Source organism: Vitis riparia, chromosome 10, assembly GCF_004353265.1.
Source record: "Vitis riparia cultivar Riparia Gloire de Montpellier isolate 1030 chromosome 10, EGFV_Vit.rip_1.0, whole genome shotgun sequence".
NCBI lineage: Eukaryota > Viridiplantae > Streptophyta > Magnoliopsida > Vitales > Vitaceae > Vitis > Vitis riparia.
In genome coordinates, this window is record NC_048440.1 from 5,528,349 (window position 1) to 5,554,864 (window position 26,516).

At 33.7% G+C, this 26,516-nt stretch overlaps 1 protein-coding gene across 4 annotated transcripts in view; it reads right to left on the reverse strand.

Moving 5' to 3' along the window:
• Positions 1-26,516, reverse strand: part of LOC117924380 (protein ROOT HAIR DEFECTIVE 3 homolog 2) — a 134,098-nt gene that overhangs the window by 1,428 nt on the left and 106,154 nt on the right. For all 4 annotated transcript variants that reach the window (XM_034843004.1, XM_034843002.1, XM_034843003.1 and 1 more), the window contains 7 exons: positions 19,077-19,204; positions 18,694-18,956; positions 18,457-18,553; positions 18,190-18,360; positions 18,004-18,108; positions 10,065-10,159; positions 9,833-9,929 (listed from right to left, as the gene is read on the reverse strand). In XM_034843004.1, coding sequence (XP_034698895.1) covers positions 9,833-9,929; positions 10,065-10,159; positions 18,004-18,108; positions 18,190-18,360; positions 18,457-18,553; positions 18,694-18,956; positions 19,077-19,204 — 956 coding nt within the window. The remainder of the gene's footprint in view (positions 1-9,832; positions 9,930-10,064; positions 10,160-18,003; positions 18,109-18,189; positions 18,361-18,456; positions 18,554-18,693; positions 18,957-19,076; positions 19,205-26,516) is intronic.

Genomic DNA, 26,516 nt, shown 5'->3' on the forward strand with positions numbered 1-26,516 from the left:
ATATATATATATATATATATAGTTATCATTTTAGCTTTTAATTTTTTAATGTTTTATTTTAAAATTTTAAAAAAGATAAATTTATTGAAAAAAATAACTAAGATATGAAGTTCTAATATTATATTAATAATTTTTCTTATCTAGATAGACTAATGCAAAGTATTTTGATTCACAATAAGAAAATTGTCAATACAATTTTTTAGTGAAACTTAGAAATTAAATTTCCAATAAAATATATTATATAAAATTTTATCTAAAAATTATTGAAAGTGGTATTTAATTTTTTTTTATTGACTTTCAAACTTGTCTAATTTTTTACTTGAAAGGTAATAGAACATGTTTACAAAAATATTAGTTTTTCATTTTTTAAATAAATGAGTATAAATATATTAAAAGAATTAAAGATAATCTTAGTAAAAAATTTTAATAAATATGATTATAATTTTAAATATAGATTCATTTGGATAAAATTTTACAAAAAAAAAAAAAAAAAATAGTGGAAAGAAAGAATATTGCTAAAACTACAAAAACAAAATATGCAATTACCAAAATTTGATGATGAAATTTAAAAATAAAATTCGAAACAATTATTGAGTTAGAGAATTTGAGTGGGGAAAAAAATCTTTGAGTGGGTTTCAAAATCACTTAAAATCCTTTACAAATAATAGTCCTGTACATCCTTGAACAGTTAGTATATTTGTCATGTATACTTAGTGTAAATACCTTGTATAGTGACTCAAATAAAACGTTATTTTATTTTATTTTCAATTAATAATGTAATTAAAAATAAGACAAAGAAATTACTTAAAAACTATTATTTAAGCCAAGTTTATTTATTTATTTTCTTTTATTTTTGAAAATAAAGAAAAAAGAATAATTTATTTAACTATAAGAAATATGAATATAAGATCAGTTGAAAAATACCAAATTTATTTATTTATTTCATTTTATTTTTGGAATTAAAGAAATAAAAAATAAAAAATTTATTTAACCATAAAAAATATTGATATAAGATATGTTAAAAAATAGAAATAACCCCAAATTTATTTACTTATTTCATTTTATTTATTTAAATTAGAAACTAATTTATTTTAATAGATTAAAATGTGCACAATTGATTTATTACTTTGTTAATTATGGATATATTAAAATTTTCTATTAGACAAAAAATAAATAAAGAAAATAAAATTAAAAAGAGTAATAAATAAATATATATATATATATATATATATATATATATATATATATATATATATATATATATATATATATATATATATATATATAATTTAGTTATTTAATTATTTTTCATGTAAGATAGTCCTAGGAAAAACACATAATTGATCAATTTCTTTGTTTAATTGTAAACATACTATATTTTTTTATTATTATTAAAATAACTAATGGAAAAAAATAAAAATGGATAATCAATGAATGAAATTTAATTCTTTTTATTATTTTCATATAAAAAATAGTACTAAACAAGGTTTTCAACTTTTATTTTTAAAAATAGTTTTCATTTTTTAATTAAATGTTTTTTCAAAAAGAAAATATTAAAAATATAAATCATATTACCATTTTTTTAGAAAGTATTTTTTAAAATAGTTTTTGAACATAATTTTTCTTTATTTATACTTTAAAATAGAAAATAATGCTGATTTTCAATTATTTATAAAAAAAAATTAAAAACAATGAAAAATCCAATTATTAAAATAGAATTATTATGGTTGCATGAATAGTGGTGCAATAAAGACAAAAAAATCTTATGTAAAAGGGCATTGGGTATTTTAGTCCATCACTATTTTATATTCTTAAAAGGTAATATATAGAAATTTGAAGGATATGTTGGTCTTTTAACATTTTATATCATTTCCATCAATTATGGAAGTTATATGGACCAAATGTTAATTTTTGGGTCTAGTTGGGCCCAAAACACAATTCTCCCTTCCAAGTATCAATCGAACCTAGTACGACTTGGCCCTTATATGTTGAGTACAATAACTGATACCATCTTAAATAAAGACCTGATCTTGAATCGGTTAAATTCTATGGACTTGATCGAAATTTTGAGTTGTCTCGGGTGAATTGTCTGAGTTGTTGAAAAATTGTTGAGTTCAACTCAAAATTCAATTTTTTTTTTTTTTTCCAAATCATAGCAAAAGAGTATGATATAATAATCAAAACTGAGAAATCTTTAAAAAAAAAATCAATGATTCTCATCAAAAGGAAAAGTTTTTCACAACCCATGATTGAAGACCTATGATGAAGAAGATGACCTCGGTGAAGTCTTTGAAAAGTTTTTTAGTTCAACCTGTGATGGTCTTTGAGGTGTTATAAGAAGAGGAGATTGAGGGCATTGCATTGCTAACCTTGCAAGGAATGGACTGCAATGCAAGGTATAGAGGATTCTCCTCTCCTCTTCCTATTTCTTTCCTCTAATGCTTCTCCAATTGCTAAACTTAAGCATTAGAGAATTCACATTGTGCTTAAGTGTGGGCCTTTTTTATAGGTCTTGAGGTTATGGTGCTGCCTAGATTGGAAGCCATCCTACTCCCTAAGTTAGAGAACCCCAAGCTACCTAGAATAGGGAACTAAATGAATTTTTGGTTAATTTGATGTAAGAGAGAGACATAAAACGAGTTACTCCTTTATATGGTTAATATATTATTTTGACCTATATAAGCTTCAATCACTTTTCCAGAATATGGGAGAATGAAGTAAGTTCATAAAAGAGGGCAAGGAGAAATGGGAAAAAAAAAAAGAATAAGATATTAGCAAATTAACAATATGGATCTTACTGTTTTGTTCTTAAGAAATTAACATCTCTATTGAGAATATAGGAAATGGGGGATAGTTCACAAACGTAATCACCAAGGAGAGAGAAAATGAGATATTAATTAGCTAAGGATAAAAATATTGGTTTTTACGGAAATAACAACAATTGGATTTTACAAAAATATTGAGAAATATCAGGAAATATCAATGAAAATTTTGACAAAAAATATTTGTAGGAATAAAATTGATGAAAACTCATAGAAATATTGGAAAAACTTCATAAAATAATAAAAGGAAACAATGTATTTACACATACTAAATTTATTTTGTTGAAGAAAACAATGTATTTATAATATAATTTATGACCTTTAGTAATAAGTAGAACTTGGAAATACATTAAATGCTAAAATTGGGTAGGATATAATAAATAAAAGAAAAAAACACTGCAGAAAAAAGGGCAGGTCACAAACTGGAGACTGCTTTTGTTATATTATTTTATTTCTTCAATACAAGGAGATTTATAGGCTAGCTTTTGTGTATCAACTCTTTATTTAAGGAGATTCACACCAACTGTATTTTAGCATATTCAAACCATATGTAATATTACAACTAGCAATAAGTATCACAATCTCTCATATTTAGAAAACAAACCAAATATTGGATTTTATCCTTATTAAAGAATAAGAATTATCCGGGATTCTCTATACTCCCTCTCAAGCTAGACTAAACACATTGAATGGACCTAGCTTGTCAACTAACTTCTCAAATATTGGCTTGAATGATCCCTTAGTGAACAAATCTACAACTTGTTGTGATGAAGGCATATTGACAACACAAATGCACCCATCTTTCAATAATTTCCTTGATAAAGTGGCAGTACACCTCTACATGTTTTGTTCTATTGTGACGAACAAGGTTATAAGAAATGGCGATGATAGTCTTATTGTCATAATAAACCTTCATAAGTTCATTCTCATAAATTTCAATTCTCATAAATTCCAATTCATCCAACAATATCTTCAACTAGAGTAACTTGCAAATCCCATGTGCTAAAGCTCTAAGTTCTACCTTAGCACTGCTTCTAGCCACCATTGTTTGTTTTTTGCTCCTCCACATCACTAAATTGCCCCACACAAAGATAATATCTAGTTGTTGACCTCTTGTCTTTCAGTGATCCTATCCAATCTACATTTGTAAAAGCCTGGACACCCCTCTCTTCACTTTTCATGAAGAATAGGCCTCATCTTGGAGTGCCTTTAAGATATCTCAAAATCTGACAAACGATTTCCATGTGTTCTTCATTAGGAGAACACATATACTAGCTCATGACACTAATTGGAAAGGCAATATTAGGTCTAGTATGGGAAAGATAGATAAGCTTTCCTACTAGACGTTGGTATCAACTTTTATTAACTAGTGTACTTTTAGATTGTTCTCTTAGTTTCAAATTAGGATTTATGGGTGTATCTATAGGCTTACATCCTAGCATCCATGTCTCCTCCAAGAGGTTTAGGACGTATTTCCTTTGTGAAATTGAAACACCACTTTCATTTCTTGCTACTTCCATACTAAGAAAATATCTCACTGGGCCTAGATCTTTAATCTCAAATTCTGCTACAAAAATATTTCTAAGCCTTTCCGTCTCTACAATATCATTACTAGTCAAAATTATATCATTAACATAGACTATGAGAATTGTAGTCTTATCCCCTTTATGCGAATAAAGTGTGATTGGATTGAGCTTGTTGGTACCCTCGTTGACGAATAAGCTTCGTGAATTTACCAAACCAAGCCCATGGGGATTGTTTAAGACCATAAAGAGATTTTTTGAGCTTGTAGACCTTTCCATGAATTCTAGCCTCATCAAATCCTGGTGGTAGTTCCATATAGACTTCCTCCTCTAACTCACCATTCAGGAATGTGTTTTTGACATCAAGTTGTTGGAGTTTCCAAGCCAAATTTTTTGCCAAGGATAGGAGTACTTGAACAGTGTTTAACTTTGCTACTAGTGCAAACGTCTCCTGATAGTCAACTTCATAGGTCTGAAAAAATTCTTTTGCCACTAACCTCGCTTTAAATGCTTTCATCCTCCCATAGGCAAATACTATGTCTCCATGAATGTTCAATTATGCAAAAGGGAGTCTTATTCTTCCAATAATATGTCTTTGGTTCCTCTTTAAGGGGAGCTTAGTAGTAGGGAAGAAAGAGGAAAAGTGATGGTTAAAAAAGAAGAGGGTATGGATTTCAGGTCAAGGGGAGGATTCAACTGACTTGGATAAAGGGGAGGCACCTGAGTTTGAATATGAGGAAAGAAGGGATGAAAGACTAGTTAGATTATTCCAACAAGTTCATACAAAGAAGAACAAATAAGTTATTGTCATACCCCCTCCAGGCTCCAATACTCCTCTTAATGATACTACCATGCCATTGGATGACTCTTCCGAGACTAATACTAAGGTACATGTTTCTTCACCTTTAACTTTAAACACTACTACCTTGAATCCACAAGTTGATGGTGATCAAGGTAAGAGATATCCTCTTCATGATCGTAAAGAACTTGATAGGTTGGTTTTCTCAAAACCATCCTCTAATGTTGTTTATCTCATTTCGGATTTTGTCTCTCATCATCGTCTATCTAAGACTTACCTTGTTTTTGCTCTTTAGTTGTCCTATGTGTCTATTCTTGGTCATTTTTAGGAAGCCCTTAAAGATTCTAAGTGGAAATCTACTATGGTAGAAGAAATGAAGGCCCTCTGGAAAAACTCTACTAGGGAAATAGTCAAGCTCCCTTGAGGAAAGAAGACAGTGGGATGTAAGTGGGTGTTTTCAATAAAGTACAAGTCAAATGAGACAATTGACAAGTACAAAGTTAGACTGGTTGCCAAGGGATACACCCAGACTTATGAAATTGATTACCAAGAGACTTTTGCTCTTGTGGCCAAGATGAACACTGTTAGAGTCATTCTTTCTCTTGCGGTTAATCTAGACTGATAATTAAGACAGTTTGATGTAAAGAATGTCTTTCTCCATGGTGATTTGTTAGAGGAGGTGTACATGGACCCTCCTCTGGGGTTTACACCAAAAGGAGGCAAAGTATGCAAACTAAAAAAGGCTTTGTATGGATTGAAACAATCGCTAAGGGAATCGTTTGGTAGGTTAAGTTACTCGATGAAGGAGTATGGTTTCAAAAAAGTGATGGCAGATCACACTATGTTTTATAAGAGAGATGGTGATGATATTACTTTGCTTTTGTTTATGTTGATGACATGATTGTTACAGGTAGTAACTCTACAAAAATAAAGAAGCTTCAAAGCTATCTGGCCAAGGAACTTGAAATGAAGGACCTGGGTCCTCTAAAATACTTCTTGGGTACTAAGGTGTCTTGGTCTAAGTAAGGACTTTTCCTCTCATAACGAAAGTATACATTAGATATTTTGATTAAAATTGGTAACTCTGCTTGCGAACCTATGGATACTCCTATTGGGATAAATCATGGCTTGTCCATCTACCCTAGTCAGATTCCAATAAATAGAGAAAGATATCAGAGATTAGTGGGGAAATTAATCTATTTGACCCACACTACACCTGACTTGTCATATGTAGTTAGTGTTGCATGTCAATTCATGCATAATATGAGTGACCGACATATGAATGCAATAAATCATATCTTGGCCTATTTGAAGTCCTTTCCAAGCAAATGTATTATGTTCTCCAAACATGGACATCTAGATATTGAGGGTTACATAGAATCTGACTTTATCAGATCTAGATTGGATAGAAAGTCTACTTTAGGGTATGTGTTATTTGTAGGAGGAAATTTGATGACTTGGAGGAGTGAGAAACAAAATGTGGTTTCATTGTCTAGTACAGAAGCTAAATAACATGTGCTCCATCATGCAACTATGAAACTTACTTGGCTAAAAATTCTCTTAAGGGTTTAGTTCAAGATGGAGGCCTTGGATGAGGGGATGCATATCTTCATTGATGTTTGTAATCTTAGTAAATGGAAACGCTAAGGGGTGGGTTAAGGCATACAAAGGCCTAAGGCAAGAAGATCCCCTTTTCTTTTTTCTCTTGACCTTGGTGGCTGATGTTTTAAGCAAATAGATCATATGAGAGTAGAGGAGAGAGGTTTATTTAAGGGGTTTCTAGTGGGCAAAAATAGGACCAGGGTGTCTCATTTACAATTTGCGGACGACACCATCTTTTTTTCTAAAACATCATTTGAAGAGTCGCACTCTCTCAAGCTAATTTTGTTGGTGTTTGGGTGGTTATCAGGGCTAAGGATTAATTTAAATAAGAACATTCTATTAGGAATAAACATTAGTCAAGGCCACACCGCAAGGTTGGCTTCTCTACTTGAGTGTATAGTATTTGATTGGCCTTTAATGTATTTGGGTCTCCCTTTAGGAGGGGACCCAAATTCGCTCTCATTTTAGGATCCGGTACTAGATAAAGTCTTTAGGAGGTTGGATGGATGGAAAAAAACCTTTTTGTCCTAAGAAGGTAGAATCACCCTAATATAGTATTGTTTATCGCACATCCCAAGCTATTTTCTTTCTCTTTTCAAGGTTCTAGCTTCAATAGCTTTGAGGATTGAGAAATTAAAAAGAGATTTTTTATGGTCAGGTTCTGGGGAGGGTAAGAGAGATCATTTGGTCAGTTAGGACATGTTTTGCAAGCGTTAGGAGTCTAGGGGGTTAAAGTTTGGGAAAATCTCTTTGAGGAATACGACTTTACTAGGGAAGTGGCTTTGGAGGTACCTTAAGGAAGGTTCTGCCTTTTGGCATCAGGTTATCTTGAGTATCTATGGGACACATCCTAATGGATGGGATGCTAACAATATAGTCAGATGATCACATCATTGGCCCTAGAAGGCCATTGCTCATATTCTTCAAGTCTTTTCCACACACTCTCATTTTGTGGTAGGTGATGGGACTAGAACTCATTTTTTGGAAGATCTTTGGTGGAGGGACCAACCTTTTTGTTTACAATTTCCAAGACTTTACAAAATCACCACTACTTAAACTCGTCCTATTTCAACTATTTTGGGTAGCAACACTTCTTTGTCTTGGGATCTAGTCTTCAGACACAATCTAACTGATGAGAAGATTGTGGATCTTGAAATACTAAAGTCCTTACTTTCCCTTGTTCACTTGACTCCTTCAGTTCTAGATGCGAAAGCTTGGATATCGTCCTCCTTAGGGATTTTCTCAATTAAATCAGTTTTTTCAACCTTATCCATCGTCTCAAGTTCTGTTCCTTTCTACCCTGCTAATTTTTTGTGGAAATCAAAAGTCCTCTCTAAGGTCAGGGCTTTTGCTTGGTTAGTAGCATATAAGAAGGTAAATACTAATGACTACCTACAGTTGAGAAGGCCTTTTAAAGCTCTTAGCCCTGATTGGTGCATCCTTTATAGGAAGAGCAGAGAGACGATTGATCATCTCTTATTGCATTGTCCAATTACTTTGGGATTATGGCATAGGATTTTTTCATAGGCTAAGATGAAGTGGGTTTAGCCAAGCAGTATTTGCGATATGATGGTGATTTTTTTTCAAGTGTTTTGGGAATTCTATTATAGGCAAGACTCTTTGGAGCATTGTGTTTCTCTTTATTGTGGATTGTGTGGAGAGAGAAGAATGTTAGGATTTTCAAAGACATTTGGATGATGCTGGAGATGATGTGGGATCAACTTCATTTTTTTGTTTCTTTTTTGGCTTGTTGTATAGACATTTTTAAGCCCATCCTTTGAGTGTAATCTAGCTCAATTGGCTTCCGTTATATACACCCTAGGGTTGGGTATATAGGGTCAGAATTGTTTCACTTGTATAGGCTTTTTGTTTCTTTTGTATAGCCTTCCTTGGTCAGTGGAAGTTTACTTAGTTCTTTTTTATCAAACAAACTTTTGTACCTTTTGTATAGCCTTCCTTGGTTAGTGGAGGTTCACTTAATTCTTTTGATCAGGCTTGTACTTCATGGTGAGGATTTCTCATCATTCTCATGTTTTTTTTTCTCATTTAATACATATCTTTTGTTTTTGATAAAAAATAAATAAAAAAAATCTCTTAAGCGAGCTTAGGTTTGATCCTAAGAAACCTATGATGCTCTTTTGTGATAACATGACAACTATTGAAATTACAAATGATCCGGTACAACACGATCGATCTAAACATATTGAACTTGACAAAAATTACATCAAAGATAACCTAGATTTTGGCATGATAAAGGTTCCTTACATCAAGAGTGCGGATCGGTTGGTGAATATGATGACTCATGTTGTTACTAGTGGTCCATTTATGCATCATTATCCAAGTTGGGCATGTGCGAGATATCTATGCACCAACTTGAGGGGGAGAGTCAGTTTTCGGTACAACTGTGTACAAATGAAGGTACAAATGTGTACAATCGTTTGTATAGTTGTCGATTAGTTGTGATTTATTCTATATAGTTGTTGATTATTTTGTACAATTGACTATCCTAAAATACCCTTATATACCCTGTATATATACCCTTGGGATATATGAGAAAATTCATTCAACAATTTATCAAGTAGAAATAATAGAATCTCCTATATAAAATATAAGATCTTTTTGAAACTTACCTTAAAACGATAATAACTTTTAAAAATTGTTTAAAAAGATTGAAGTATTAAAAAAATTTTATCATCTCAAATTTTAAAAATTTTAAAAGTAATTTTTAAGAAAATAAAGTGAGCTTGAACTTTTTATATAACAATTAATATATTTTGTAAAGAAAGGTACTATTATTTTTTATTTTAAAAAACAAAAAACAAGAAGTCAATCTAAAGGAGCACTAATGCTATTGAAGTCAAAATGTTAAAGGACTACCTCAAAGTATACATCTAGTTTGAGATAGAAGGCCAATTGTACGATAGTACAAGAGTAATCATGTGATATAATCATGTGATCAGCACCAGAGAACAAAGGTTTTCATTCTAGTTTCGAAAATGCATACTCAACATCATAACACACAAAGAGTTCTCAATTTTTTAAATAAGATAATTGTTAAAGGAATTCACTTGCTATTTTCTACTCACATTGCCATTATGAAATTCTCCTGTGAGGTCCATTTGTACCCATAAGGCTTTTGAGAGTAAAAATATAATAAAGAAGATCATGAGATAGAGGGGATTCCTGTTCAGAAGAGCAAAATAGTTAAATTGGAGGTAAGGAAAAAAATAAGAACAGTGAAATAAGAGCTTCCAAGTTACTAATAACATGAGACTCATGAAAATAATGATATTTATACTCTTGATGTGCTTAACTTACTTTAGAAGGAGCATAAACTCATTGAAGCCAAGGACAACCATTGCAACAATTGCCCATGGAGGAGGTAACCAGTTGCTACTCCTCTTGTGAGCCTCCTGAAGAAACAAAATCATATATTAAAGTGCCAGTCAAATGATCAGGCACCATGTGAAAAGGTTAATGAGTGAATATTTCCCAGGTTGGGAGATGAAAATGGGGAAGAGAGAACAAAAACAGAAGCTGAATAGTAACAAGGGTGCAATCTTAAGAACAGGAACAATACGTTGTAAAATTTTGGTTACAAATTTGGTTCCATATTGATAATCAAATCACTGGAGCCTAGTAGCAACAAGAATAGCAATTTGGTTTAGAAAATATGGAAGCTGGAGCTGACGGTACTAAAAGCTGATAAATTCTCTGAATGTAAACATGGTAAAAGAACAACTTATCGATAGCGTGGTATGTCTTTAACATTACTGGTATTTCCCTGATTTAGTTGGGCAGTTGGTTTTTTTAAGACTGCAGTCTGTTCTTTGAGGATATATTTTTCTCCAGAGAACAGAATAATAAGTAAATACAGATCCTCAACTAGAGGAATTCAACATGGTTTTTGATAAAAATTAGAATTGATAAATTCTGATGTTTTAATGAATCCAAATGTTTTAATGGACTTAGATACTTCACATTTTGAAGTAAGGTAGTCTACTTCAATGCCGATAAGTGGAGTTGACACTAGAACAAAAAATGATTTAGGAACTAGAAAAAAAGGAGGATATGAAGTTGTCTACTCAAGGAAAAACCAGACTCAAGGGAAAAATGATATTATAATTTTACAAGTCCAAGAGTCCAATTCGAATGCTATAGAAACTTCAAGTCCAGGTACTTTTCTTGATCCATGCCACACTTCTTCTTAACCAAAAGTTGATTTTTCTATCAATATCCCCATTACTTTTAGAAAAAGTCACTAGAACATGCACCAAGCATCCAATTTCCAATCATGTGTCCTTCAAAAATTTGTCACCTTGTTTATCTAGTTTTACCTCACAACCATCTAGTGTGGATGTACCTAAGAATATATAGGAAACTCTAAATGTTCCTGAATGAAGGGGGCTGTCTTCAAGGAGATGAAGACTCTAGAGAAAAATATCACATGGAAAAGGTAAATTTGCCTGAAGAAAAGGCACCGATGGGTTGTAAATGGGAGTTCACTGTGAAGTTCAAAATGTTATAAAGCTAAGTTGGTGGTAAAAGACTTTACACAAACTTATGAGATTGATTATCAGAAGACCTTTGTTCTAGTTGCAAAATTAAATACAGTCCATGTCTTACTTTCTATGGCTGTAAACTTGGAATGACCTCTATATCAATTAGATGTTAAGAATGCATTTCTTAATGGTGAATTAGAAGAAAAGGTCTCTATGGATGCTCCACAAGCATTTGAGGACAACTTTGGAGCCAAAGTGTGCATATTAAAGAGGTCTTTATATTAGTTGAAGTAGTCTCCTAGGGCATGGTCTGTTAAGAATCGTGGCTATAGTCAAGGAGAAGCAAATCGTACCTGGTTCATAAAACATTTTAGAGTTGGTAAGATAACTATTTTGATCGGTCGACATGAATGACATCATTCTTACCAGAAGTGATGAAGTTGGGATAGCTAGACTAAAGAGGAGCCTTGCAGCTGAGTTTGAGATTAAAGATTTTAGGTTTTTACAGTATTTCTTAGGAATGGAAGTTGCTAGATCTAAAAATGGGATCTTTATTTCACAAAGAAAGTATGTTTTAGATGTACTTGAAGAAACAAGAATGAGTGGGTGTGAATTGAGTGATACTCCAATGGAGCAAAATCGCAAACTTGGAGATCGAATCGAGGGAGTGCCAGTTGAAGTAGGAAGGTATCAATTTATGCATTTACCATATGAAGAACACCTTGAAGCTGTGTACTGAATTCTAAAATAGTTGAAAAGTACACCAGGAAAAGAACTTCTGTTAAAAAAATGTAACTAGAGAAATGTGGAGGTTTTCACAGATGCTGACCAAGTGGGTTTAGTTACAAACAAAGATCCACATCATGTTATTTTACTTTCCTTTAGGCCAATCTTGTTACATGGAGGAGCAAGAAACAAAAGGTTGTAGCTCGAAGTACCGCAGAGGCGTAGTTTAGGGCTATGGCTAAAGGAGTAGGTGAGATTTCATGGTTGAAGAAAATTCTTGAAGGACTGAAGTTGAGTTTAAAACCTTTAATGAAGCTTTTTTGTAATAACAAGGCAGTAATCAACATTGTAAGCAATCCTATTCAGCATGATTGTACAAACAAAGCATGTTGAAATGGATAGGCATTTTATCAAAGAAAAGCTTCAAAATAAAGTTATTTGTATGTTGTTCATTACCACATAACAACTGATAGATGATGTCTTAACCAAAAGTCTATTTAAGCCTAGGTTCGAAACTCTTATTAGCAAGTTAGGCATGATATCTATACATCAACTTGAGGGTGAGTGTTGATTATTAGGAGTTTGTTTTTATATTTTTCTGTTATTTGTTTCCAATAAATTCAAGCTGATTACTGATTAGTTTCCTATATCTAGGTGTTTTGATAGTTAGGTCCTAGAGTTGTGCTTGTTAGTTCCTAGATTCTTGGAAGTTTAGTTACATGATTAAGCTGTAGACTTAGCCTATTTATTTATTTCCCTATATTTTTTTCATAATTAATTAATTAAACACTATTGTAGTACAATCATGTTATGGCACTACAACTTAGGTCATCTTAATTTCTTGTACCTAACAAAATCGTTTCCCTCATTATTTCATAATAAAAATCCTTCAATTTTCCAATGTGAGATTTATCAATTTTTAAAGCATGTTTGAAACACTTATTCATCTCAACTATACAAATCATCACATCCTTTCTTAGTAATTCACAATGATATTTAGGGGCCCACCATAGTAAATAATGTTTTAGAAGCTTGATGGTTTGTATCATTTGTTGATGATCACACTAGAATCACTTGGACATTACCCATGAAAGAAAAATTAGAAATTAATACAATATTCAAAAAGCTCCATTCCATAACCCAAATCCAATTCCAAACTAAAATCCAAGTCCTTAGAACCATTAATGCTAAAGAATATTTCCAATCAATTTTGGAAGATTATCTATCAAATAATGGCATAATCCATCAAAGTTCCTATGTAAACACACCTAAACAAAACTAGATTGCAGAATGAAAAAATTGACATCTTCTTGAAGTGGCCAAATCTCTTATGTTCACTACATATGTTTCTAAACATTTTTGGGGAGAAGTAGTTTTCACTATTGCCTATCTCATCAATAGAATGCCATCTAGAGTTCTTAACTTTCAAACTCCTTCACAAATCTTCATACAAACCTATCCTCAACCTCAAATCATCTCTTCCTTACCCTTAAATTTTTTTGGATATTCTGCCTTTGTTCATATTCACCAATAGTATTGTAACAAACTTGACCTAAAAACCATCATGTGCACCTTTCTTAGCTATTCTTCAAACCAAAAAGGTTCTAAATGCTACTCTCCCACTACCTAAAAATTCTACAACTCCATGGATGTCATATTCTTCGAAAACACACCATTCTACCCCCAAAACTCATATTTAGGGGGAAAATTTAGCCACCACTCAAGAGTATTAGTATTGGTCACTCGAAGATGTCCCACCGAACAAACCACCTTTTCTTCAACAAAAAAATCCAACCCGTGCTCACTCAAAATGTAGAGTCTGATTCTCGTCCTATCATACCTACTTAAATACAAATTCTAATCCTCATCCTCCCACATAGCTTGCGAATTACAAAGAGTTACATGTTTATTCAAGGAGACAGGAAACTCAAAAGGAGAAAGAGCCTTTAACACTTTCGAAGCAAAGCTATGAGTCTCATCCAAGCTAAGACAACATGGTTCAAAGTTGCAATCATGGTCATTGACTCGGAGCATCTAGAGGCACATTGGTCTTTACGTCTCGACTCAGTATTAGACGATACACAAAATAAGATAAATAACATTTAAAAATTATAAGAATTAAATATATATATATATATATATATATATAATTAAATAAGTTAAAAAATTAATAAAATAAAATATTATAAAAATTAAAATTATTCAAAGAATTTTTAGTATTAAAATTGAAAATAATTACTAAACTTGAATAAAAAAAAAATGAAAAGTTACGATTTATACCACACATTTACATTAGCAATTAAAACATAGTAGTACCATTCAATGTATATCACCTTATTAGCATTTTAAAATAACCCTTGTCTTCAAATCCCCAATTCTCAAACCACACCATGCACAGAGAGAGAGAACACCTTGGTTTGGCAAAAGAGAGGGCTTCCTCTACAACACACAACGAAATAGAGGGGAGATGAGAGAGTAGCACCTAGAATTGTTGTCTATGGAGGATGAGGGATTTGATATTTCTCACCAGTCAACACAGTGACACCATTGACACAAAGGCATTACAGTCCATATGCTGTGAGGTTAGTGATGAAATACCCTCAACCTCCTCTTCTTATACACCTCGAAGACAACCACGGGTTGGATTAAAAAACTTCTCAAAGCTTTTATCGAGGTCATCTTTCTCATTACAAGTCTTCAATCATGGGTTCTGAAAAATTTTTCCTTTTGAAGAGAATCATTGAATTTTCAAAGATTTCTCATTTTTTTGTTGTTGTTGTATTGTGTTCATTTGCCGTGATTTGGAAGGAAAAAAATTTCATTTTTGAGTTGAACTCAAGATTATTTTGGTAACTCGGACTACTTAGCCGATTTAACTTAGAATATTTATCAGGTCCACCGAGTTTAACTGATTCTTGGTTGTGTTTTTTCATAATGAGTATCAAACTTGGAGCAAAAAGAATCGAGGTGAGTACGACTCGGTCGAGTCATATCGGACTTGGCCGATACTTTGAGCCATGTAAGACAATCTTAATTTTGTTCCAAGTAACTCAATACATGATTAGAATCCTAGTGATAATCTTGATATTCCCATTGCATTGAGAAAAGGTGTTGGGACACATCCAATTTCCAATTTCATGTCTCATGAAAAATTATCTCTAATGTATTGTGCTTTTACCACTAATCTTTCTAGTACATAAATTCTAAAAAATATCCAATAAGCTCCTAGAAACACTTGAATGGAGAGTAACCATTGGAGATGAAATTTGTGCCCTTAAAAAGAATGAAACATGTGAACTCTCAAAGATACTTGAAGGAAAACAACCTGTGGGATGCAAGTGGATTTTCAATTTCAAATACAAGGTTGATGGAAGTGTAGATCGCTACAAAGTAAGACTAGTTACTAAAGGATTTACTCGAACCTATGAAATTGACTAGACTTTTGCTCCAATGGCAAAACTAAATATAATACGTGCTACTATTTTTGGTTGCTAATTTAGATTAGTCTCTTCACCAGTTAGATGTCAAAAATGCTTTGTTCAATGGGGATTTGGAGGATGAGGGTTATGTGGAGATTCCCTTAGGATTTGAAACAAGAAGCAATGTCAACACAAAAGTCTGTAGGTTGAGAAAGTCTCTATATAATCTCAAACAGGCACCATGAGTCTAGTTTGAAAGATTCACAAGAGCAGTTAAAAAGCATGGATACTCTCAAGGATAGTTAGATCACACTATGTTCACCAAGGACTCACATGATGGGAAAGTTACTATTCTCGCTGTGTATGTAAATGACATTATCCTGACCAGGAATTATAAGGAGATGATTAAGTTAAAAGAGAATCACGCCAAGGAATTTGAGATTAAGGACCTAGGATTACCTAGATATTTTCTTGGAATGGAAGTGGCCAGATCACAAAAAGGTATCTCTGTTTCTCAATGTAAGTATACTATGGACTTACTTAAAGAGATTGGAATGTTGGGAAGTAAACTAGCTAACACTCCCATGGACTCTTGTGTAAAGTAGGTGTGACATAAGGAAGCTCTCCAGTTGATAAGGGAAGATATTAAAGACTTGTTGAAAAACTTGTATATTTATTTCATACGAGACCAAATATTGGTTTCTTGGTAAGTATTGTGAGTCAGTTCATGAACAATCCAACTAAAGAACATCTTGAAGCAGTATATCAAATTCTCAGGTATCTAAAAATGACCCAAGGCAAAGGATTTAACTTTCGGAAAGGAACAAATAAAGTTATTGAATTTTATTAAGATGCTAATTAGGTAGGTTCCATAATTGATCAAATATCCACATCCGGTTATTGCACTTACATTTGGGGAAATTTAGTTACTTGGCGCAACAAGAAATAGTTAGTCATTGTTAGAAGCAGTGCTGAGGAAGCATTTAGGGCTATGGTTCATAGTATATGCAAAGGAATGTGGCTAAAAAGATTTCTTGATGAGTTAAAATTTTAAATTGAAACTCAAATGAAAATGTTTTGTGATAATCAAGCAGTGATTAGTATTGCAAAGACTCCATTTCATCATGATAGAACCAAACATGTGGAAATTAATTTTCATTTCATCAAAGAAAAAATCGAAACAGGAGCCATTAAGACGATTTATACACCAACTTGTCTTTAGACGAGAAATACCTTAACAAATGCTCTTCTAAGAGTTAGTTTTGAAGCTTTGATCAACAAGATGAAAATGATTGACACTCATGCACCAGCTTGAGGGAGAGTGGAAATTCGGATAAGATTCAGATTGTAAGTCCTAATTTTAGGGAGGATCACATGATTCTAGAAGTCCTAAGCTAGGTTTTCGTCTTTGTTAGCTAGTTTAAATTAAGAGATAAGGATAATTTGTTATCTAATATCTCTAGTTGAGTTTTGAATTTCCTATATTAGTTAGGATTTATTTTTCATATTTATCACTAAAATAAAGGGTTAGGTGGAAGATTTGTTTCTATCATCTACTATAAATCTGAAATAAGTTTTCAAGAATCAGAGTGCAAGAAATTTAGGGGGAATTTTCCTCATTTTTCGGCACCTTGTTCTCTCTAACTGTTCCCTAAGTTAGGATTGTGGATTCCCCTTACTTGGATCATTTGAATTAAAAATCAATATTTGCTTCATTAATTAGTTTTTTCAAGTTAATCTGATTTCAAAAAATAAATTCATACATTATTTTCATTTTAGCATTTAGTTGGAACAATCATTTGACCTAGTTTTGGTAATTTCCATAGACCAATCCATGAGGATGATACTTGAAATATTGCAAAAGTCATAATAACTCTTTCTTTGTTTTTTCTTGGTCCAAATTACCATGTAATTAGGCTTAGGTATTTTGGTACAACAAAGAACTGAAATTAGTTAACCAAGAGAAGAGTCTCTTTTCTTGTTGTCCTTTTTAAGGATCTCATTCCTCTTTAATTTTGGTCATTTGTTTCCTTAGAAGTGGGAAGCCAAGGCTATCTAATATAGGGACCTTTTTATTTCTCTCTACCTCTAGAGGATTAAAAAAAGAACACTCAAATGTTCACTTTTCTCTAAAATTCACATATCTTGTTTCCTTTTATAAATTTTCCATTATCTAATGTAACAAAAATATAGCTTCTTATTAGGGGGAAAAAAAAGAAGGAAAATTTACAACTATGTGATAGTGACACAATTAAGAGATCAACCTATACAACCACATGACTTGTGCTTTGGAGTTTGCATCTTAAGATTATGTCCATCAAAGACAAAATTTACATAAGAAAAATAAACAGGTCTTAAATTAACTGCAAGCTATGAAATGGTTAAAAACATGTGAAGAACTTATGGTTTGAACTCACGGTCACATATTCTTACAATCTATATGAAAAAATTCAGTTATTAAAAAATCAAAAGTTTTCCATCAAAAAAAAGGAAAAAAATCAATTAATGTCAAAACCAGTGAGGATGTTGGTTATAAATGCAAACACATTAGGTTTATTAAAGAAAAATATAACATAATAGTTGGGAGAGACAAAATGTATAATAATGTACCTGTGCAGAAATAGCTTGAGTGACAATATACTCAGTCTCTGCTTTGAACTGTCTCCACAAAGACTTGCACTGCACTGGTGTAATCAGTGTTTTGTTTGGAGGAACCTAGTAGATAATGTTCCTTGAGTGATCATTCTGAAGAAAGTATAGAATACAAAGCAAACATCAGTCAACAAAATCCACTACCTCTTCCCATGTGCTTGAAGCAAGAGGATCTGGGGAAGCACCCATTTTCTTATCTTGGGACAAAGGGGCACTAACTGTCCCATCCATCAGAGAGGAAAAAAGTACATTTTCGATCTTATCTGGTTTCTCATTCAAGCGTATTGCAGCCATAACAGATAAAAGTTTCAGAGACTGCAAAAGAAGAATATAAAAAGCATTCAGATATTACTGGTATAAACAGGCAGGCAAGTTCAAATTCATTCACAAAAGATCTTTGAAAAAAATTACTGCAGAGTAAGCATCCTTTGTGATTATTCTAATATTTTCCTTCCCTGTCCAAACCCTTGGCATTGAATCATGATCATGATTGAAGACTGTTGAGAACCTGAAAATTTTCCAAAAAAAATAAAAAATAAAAAATGAGGGCATGGAAAGATTCCAGATTCAATTCCATGTGACAGTCCAATAGAAAAAGGAATGATTACAACAAGAAGAAATAATAAGTTTCACAGAAAAAATTGCTACCTATCCTTCATAAGGATCAGAACTTTCCCAGCTTCTTCTCTTGCTTTCTTCTCCACCACAATTCTTGCATACTCTTTTAAATTTTGCATCATTTTGTTAAACGTTTCTTCATCCAACTCAAAACCAGCAACAGCAGTTGAAAACCCTGATATGGCAGTTTCAGTTTCACGTCTCAGAAGTTCTCTTATTGAAGGCCAGGTGTCTTTCCCACCAAATTCAAGTAGGGATTCCACAGGTTCAGTCAGAGCCTGTGTAAGTTTTTTCTGCAAGACACAAAGATCTCAATATGGTGTGACAGGCTAACTGGGTGTAGATGCTTCTTTTGAAAAATGCCTTGAGCAAAAAGAACACTGATGAATTATCCCATTAGTCAAGCAATGCACCTCATAATTGACTCCAATTTCTGACAACTTTTTTCCCCGAACAGATGATGAATGTGCCTCAATATCACGATGCAGTTTTTCCCGGACCTTTGAATCATCATCCCATTCAGCCTGCTTTACAGAAGCATCTGAAAGGGGGAAAAGGGTTTCAAACAAAGATGAGATATGAAAAAACATGGAAGAAGCATACAATTTGAATACAAAAATTCAAAATGAGTTTTCTAAAGTTACAATAGAAAAAGTTCAAGAATTAAGGATGTTAATGTATTAGTTTACATTGGCAATTTTGCTGCAAGGATCACTGATTGGAAACTGCTTCCCTACCATTGAAATGTGACATATTCAAGTTGAATACTCAACAATTGAAGCTTTGGTAAGTAATTTTAAGTTTGAATTTAGGACAAGATAATGACCTATAAAATTCATATTTTAGTCGTAATTGAGTGTCAAAGGAAAATAATGGACGCTTGAAAGAAACCGGAAGCAATAGAGCATGTAGACCCACGCATAAAGATGAAAACTAGGTTGGACACTCCAACATTTGATAGCTCACACTTAAGCACCCCATACTTCTAAATCCAAAAAGTCTTTTAAAATTAAGAAAAATTTATCAATTTTTATAAATTTTAGTTGCAATTAATTGTAAAAGGCAAATAATGGACACTTGAAAGAAACCGAAAGCGATCAAGCAAAAAAAAAAAAAAACAGCAAAAAGATGAAAATTGGGTTGGACACTCCAACATTTGATATAGAATGCTCAAACACCTTGCGCTTCTAAATCTAGAAAATCTTTCAAAAATCAAGAAATTTTTATTGATATTATAAAAATTGTTTTCCTAGTCTAAGACAACTAAACAGTCTAGAGTTTTGGTACTAAAAATAGATTGGAAAAACTTATTTTGATAAAAGGAAAGAAAGAGCCTTGAGAATTCTTTAGACTGATATCATTCTACCCTAGTTCCTAAACTCTCAAAATCAAGATTTAACCAAGAGAATCTTGAAAGTCCTTTTGGAAGAAAGATAGAGGACAAGAATTTGAGCCATCAAATTTCAATATGATTTTAAGGTAATTCACTAAGAACCAAGAGGGTTAGTACAAGTCTCACATGGAAATAGCTATAGGACCAAATTAAACTATGACTCTCCTTTCCTAATTAGTGGATTAGATCCATAGTTTTTACATTTGTAAGGGTTAAGGGGGTAATCGTTGTATATGATTTTCCACATATATTAAGTGTTGTTGTGTGATTAATTGATTATTATTAATTTATTTGGATTATCAATGAATATGTATAAGGCTTATCAAAGGGATAAACTAACTAAATCAAATTGAGTAAAATTGTGATATAAGAAAGGATTTTAAACTTGGGATGAACTTGTGGATTACCTATGCACTCCCCCTCTAGGTAGTTCTATGAATCAAGAATACCTTTTCAAAGGACAAGTTTGAAAATATCCTTAAGAAACAGAAATTTATGTTTATTCATAACATAAATCAATTCTGGGTTTAAGAAAACCAACATTGCTCTATATTAGGGGACATGATAAAGAACCATGCTGCAGACAAATTGCTTGCTTGCGTTTTATATGGATTCAACATTATATAATAACAACATCAATAACCAAATGCATTAAAAGAAAAAAAAAAACTGCTAGTGTGAAATGAATACAAGAAGTGTTTGCAACACATATCAAGAACTTCAAATGTGATCATGGCTGTAAGTTTTGTTTTTCACTTAAGTTTCAATAAGCAAAAGTGCGGAAAATTTTCAAGGAAACAAATAAAGAAATTACTAAGTTAGAGAGGATATGAATTTTGAATTTACGGAAGCTTAGGACATAATACAAGATCATTTCAAAGCCAGAATGAGCTTAAAAAGTGACAAATTAAGAATATCAAATGTAAATATGTTTTGCCCAAATGGTAAAACAAAAATATGAAACCAAATAGAACACTTGCACATGATGAAACTAAAGGGAAACATAACTCATTTATGTTGTACATTTAGGTTTCCAATTCCAATCTAAACTAGTGTTAGATGTTTCATAAAGTTCCAAGGACTTCCCCATATAAGAGTTCAAGCAATGCTTTGATTTTTAAGACAGAGCCTTTAAAAGCAATGATATAATGTAACTGTGGTTTTCTAAGGAAAAGATTTCTAGATTTTTCATTGATTATAAAATTGGTATATAGGGCTGAATATATACATGATGTTGCTAAGAATAAAAAAGGAAATGAATACTACCACCAGCTAGGCTATGAAGATTAACGTATCTCTACAACTATTACAACTAATTTCTTATAATATCTTGACTAATAAATTATAGAAATTAGATTAGCCAGCTAATATACAATCATAGCCAAAACTATAATTTAGGAAAAATGATTCTTGACTAATTCTCTACACTCCCCCTCAAGCAGGATGGTAGATATCTTCTAGTCCCAACTTGCTTGTGAACTCCTTGAATTGATGTCCAGTAAGCCCTTTTGTTAATATATCTACCACCTAATTACTTGAAGAAACATGAGATAAGTTTATAAGCCCAACTTCTATCTTCTCTTTGATGAAGTGTCGATCAATCTCCATGTACTTGGTTCCATCATGTTGAACTGGGTTATATGCAATACTAATGGCAGCCTTATTGTCACAGTAGAGCTTCATTGGTATCATTAGGGGTATTCTCAATTCACTCATCAATGACTTTATCTAGATAAGCTCACAAATTCCAAGAGCCAATGCTCTAAATTCAGCTTCTATGCTAGACCTTGCAACAACTGTTTGCTTCTTACTTCTCTACGTTATTAGATTCCCTCCTAGGAATTTACAATAACCTAAGGTAGACCTTTTATCATCTACACAACTTACGTAATCAGCATCAGTAAAAGCTTCCACATCTAAACTCTTGTCTTGTTTAGAGAATAACAGTCCTCTTCTAGGAGAGCCTTTGAGATACCTTAGGATTCTAAATACTACTTGTAGATAATCTTATTTGGGATTGTGCATAAATTGGCTTACTAAACTGATAGCAAAGGCCATGTCTGGACGAGTGTCCAAGAGGTAAATTAACTTCCCCACGAGTCTTTAATAACCTTATTTATCAACCTTCTTACGACATGTATGAGTACTCATCTTGATGTTTACATCTATTAGGGTGTCAATAGGTTTACATCCTAACATGCTTATCTCTTCAAGAAGATTTAGAACATACTTCCTTTGAGACAAGACAATTCCCTTTCTTGATCAAGCTACCTCAATATCCAAGAAATATCGCAAGTTTCCCAGGTCTTTGATTTCAAATGATTGTGCCAAAGCTTTCTTCAATCTCAACATCTCTCCCTCATCACTTCTTGTGAGGATAATGTCATCAACATAAACTATCAAAATAGTTATTTTACCATTACAAGAATGTTTGTAAAACATCATGTGGTCGGTCTGCCCCTGGTATATCCCACGCTCTTCACCAATTGAATGAATTTTTTGAACCAAGCCCTTGGTGACTGCTTCAAGCCATACAAAGATTTCTTCAACCTACACACTTTTCATCTACCCAATTGATCTTCAAAACCTGGTGGCAACTCCATGAACACCTCTTCTTCCAAATCACCATGTAAGAAGGCATTTTTTTACATCAAGTTGTTGTAGAGTCGAATTCAACTTCGCTACAATATATTGTAGGACTCTCACTGTATTCATCTTTGCTACTGGGGCAAAGGTCTCCTGGTAATCAATACCAAATGTCCGGGTATAACCTTTAGCCATTAGTCTTTCTTTATGTCTTTCTATGCTTTCATCTGCTTTGAACTTGACTGTGAACACCCACTTGCACCCCACTGGTTTCTTTCCTGTTAAATGATCAATAACTTCCCAAGTACGATTTTTAAAGACAACTTTCATCTCTTCATTAACTGTTTCTTGCCATTCTGGAACCTATAGTGCTTCATGAACATCACGAGGAATACTAACACGAGATAAATTAGTGATAAATGATATAAATGAGTCATTTAGAGCACCATAGGAAGCAAATTGAGCAAAGGATGTTGTGTATAGGATCGACTAGATTTTCTAAGAGCAATAGGTAAATCAAGATCATTAAACAAGGGTTTAGGAGTTGGATTTACCTGAGTGTTTGGATCTTTTACAGAGTTGAAGATTGACTCTCTTCAGGAGGTGATGAATTTATTCCCCTTCTCTTGGAATATGTAATCCATTTCTTCTCAATTTTTTGTTTTGGCTCTCTTCCTTGTTTTTTTTTTTCATTTTTTGGCTCTCGTCCTTCCTTTTTTTCTTCAATTGAAATGTTTTCAAGAATTCCTCCAATTTCTCCTATCTCTCCCCCTGACTCATTTCCTTAGGGTACTTCCCAAAAATTCTCTTCTCTTCTAATCTCCCCTTAAAGAGAATTTTGGGTGTTGTAAGGCTAGTTCTCAAAGAAAGATACATCCATAGACGTAAAATACTTTCATGATTGTGGGTGATATAGTCGTTTTGAGTTGGGTAATATCCAAGGAAAATGCCTTTTTGTTTCCTAGGATCAAACTTGCTATGATTGTGGCCATGGATATGGACAAAGTTGTTGAACCAAAAACCTTAGGAGTTAGGGATGAAAACAAATTATGAGAGGTAGGGAAACATTGTTTTAGGGTATTTATGAGAGTTTCATATTTTAGGACAGGGGTTGGCATTCTATTGAGCAAATAAGATGCCGTCAAAACACCTTTGGAAATTCATTTAGAACATCATGGCATGAGCAACTTCAAGAAGGTGATGATTTTTTTTTTCTCTGACACTCCATTTTATTGTGGAGTGTCAATACATGATGAATGATGAATGATTCTTTCTTTTTGTAGATACTCTCCCAGAATATTTGAGTATACTCTCTCCCATTATCTGTGCGAAGGATTTTAATGTTGGTTTCAAATTGATTTAAGATCATCTTGTGAAATTGTTTAAACACACTAGCAACTTTAGAATTTTCTTTCAACAAATACACCCATTACACCATAGTGTGATCATCAATGAATGTTATAAACCAACGAACTTCAATATTAGTTTTAACATGAGAGGATCCCTAAATATCACTCTGAATTAACATGAAAAGGCAAGATTTTTCATAAATTTTAATGGGAAAAGAAGCCCTATGGTGTTTGGCATACTAACAATTCTCACATGTAAATTGAGAAATATCTTTATTCTTGAATAGATTAGGAAACAACAGTTTTAGATAAGGGGAACTAGGGTGCCCTAGTCTACAATGCCACAACTAGATTTCTTTATTCTCTCCTATACTTCTTTCAACTTGATACACCCTTTTTATTTCATCACCTTGCATTTTTTCATCTAAGAGAATGGTAAGGACGTTGAAGGTCTCTGTGGAGAGGAAGATCTTCTTGGTTAGGCTTGAAAGCGAGTCCGATGGAAAATGGTGCTCGCTTACAGAGCACAATAGAGGCTATGTTTTCACCTTAGGTTTTGAGAAGAAAGAGGTTGGGTGGTTGATCGAACATTTGACGAAGGCCATCGAACTGAAGAGTTGCATGGGTTTCTACAGGAAATACAAGGGAAAATCCAGTGTCCATTTAATGGAGGTCTGCTTCAACAACCATGGAAGGTTTATAAGGCTTTCGAAGTTCGCCTCCAACTTTCTTGGTAATTCCTGAGGGCGAGAAGGGCAGGGGTTGGGAGCAACTAAAAAGCGCATCGTCTTCAATGCTAGTGGTCCCCTCCCCAAATATAGATGAAAAGGGAAAGCAGTGCAAGGAGGAAAGTTTTATCCACAAATATGTGGGTCCTTTGTACCGGTCCTTCGCGAATGTAATCAGAAAAGAAGGATTGAGGAGAGGAGGCCTTGTTCCAGTTAGGAGGTGGCGCGAGAGCTGTGGTGTGCGAATGTCCAGTAGATTTTGTCAACTGGGTTGAGGTTGGCTGTGCTCTGGCAAAAAGATTAAGGCAAAAAGGTGTGGTGACTATCGGCCCCTTCTCAGGCAGAAAAGGTTTATTTTTTGTAGAAATGATAAAGGAAGCTCTCTCTCTCCAGGATTTAAGGTTTCTCAAGATTAAGGGGGGGAGGGGAGTATACAGTCCAGTTGAGAAGGTGGTCGCCAAGGGAAAATTCAGAAGTCGTGGGGAAGTTCAGAGGAGCATGGATAGAATTATGGGGATTGCCCTTTCATTTATAGTCTGAGGAACATTTGAAGAAAATTGTGGAGTAGTGGGGGACGGTGACAAAAATCGATTGGCGAACGTTGAAATTGTTTGATCTTTGCAAGGCGAGGGTGAGAATTTTAATGAAGGAACGAACAGTTCTCCCAACTTTGATCGAGGTGTTAGATGGGGGATGGGTGTTCACAATTTCAATTGTAGTGGTCGGAGTTGAAGATGTTAGGCGAGGTAGAGAAATGAGTGAGTCAACTCAGGAGGATTTTAAGCCTCACTCGTGGACAGGTGGTGGAAGACAGGTTAAGGGAGCTAGATCAATGACTAAAGGAATTTCTTTTGTTAAGGCAACTGGCAGAATGGTGAAGGGAGGAGAAAGGAAAAAGACTGAAGCAATTCCTATGGGGACACATGACAAGTGAAGATCGGAAGTGGGGAACAGCTGGTTCCAACCCTTCTCGTCGTTCATTTTGAATTCAAACAATCAAAGTTTAGGGCCTGCTGGGTCAAAGCAGGATGACGAAGTTAGGGCTGAAGGGAACAAGGCCTACTCAATTGATGAGGAAGGACATTGGGCCTCTAATTCAAAGCAAGAGAGAAGGGCCCAACCTCCTCTTAATCCCAGTCCACTGGTAGAAAAAAACTTGGGCTGGGAGAGGGGCGTTAAATTAAATGGTCTGCTTTCAAAGTTGGGCCAAGAAACGAGAGGAAAAAAACCCATTTTTTAGAAGGGCTCTTTACGAGGAGAAGACTCCTCTGCAAAGGGAAATGGGATGTTAGTCTCAGAGGTCCCTGATGCTCAGCCGAGGGGCTCTGCGGTGAAGTTTGGTTCAAAGGAGCTGTGGACTACTCTTTTTCCTCCAAGTTCTGGCTGCCAACAAGGGTTTCAAAGCCGAAGCGAGCCTCTAACGCATGAGAAGCCTTCGTCGGATTGTGAAAATCCTCCAAAGGTAGTTTCTTTTGGAGCGAGAACACATATGGAACGAGGATTCAGTGCATGTCCACTCACTTGTTGTCGATCGTTAGGGTTCCGAAAGAGGTGTTCGGGGAAAAGGGCTTCGTCGTCAAGAGGAGACGCAGTTTTGCGCAAATCCCTTAACGTTGAAGACAAAGCAAGCTATAAGGGCCGCGTGGGTTTTGATCATCGTGGCTCATCAATCACAATTTTTCCTTCTAGTCCAGTAATCAGAGAAAAAGGGCTCAACTTTGTGGGGACTTATGGAATGTTGGTAGCAGAAAACTTGGAGGTATCTTTGTCTTCACATTCTCAATCATCTTTGTCTAC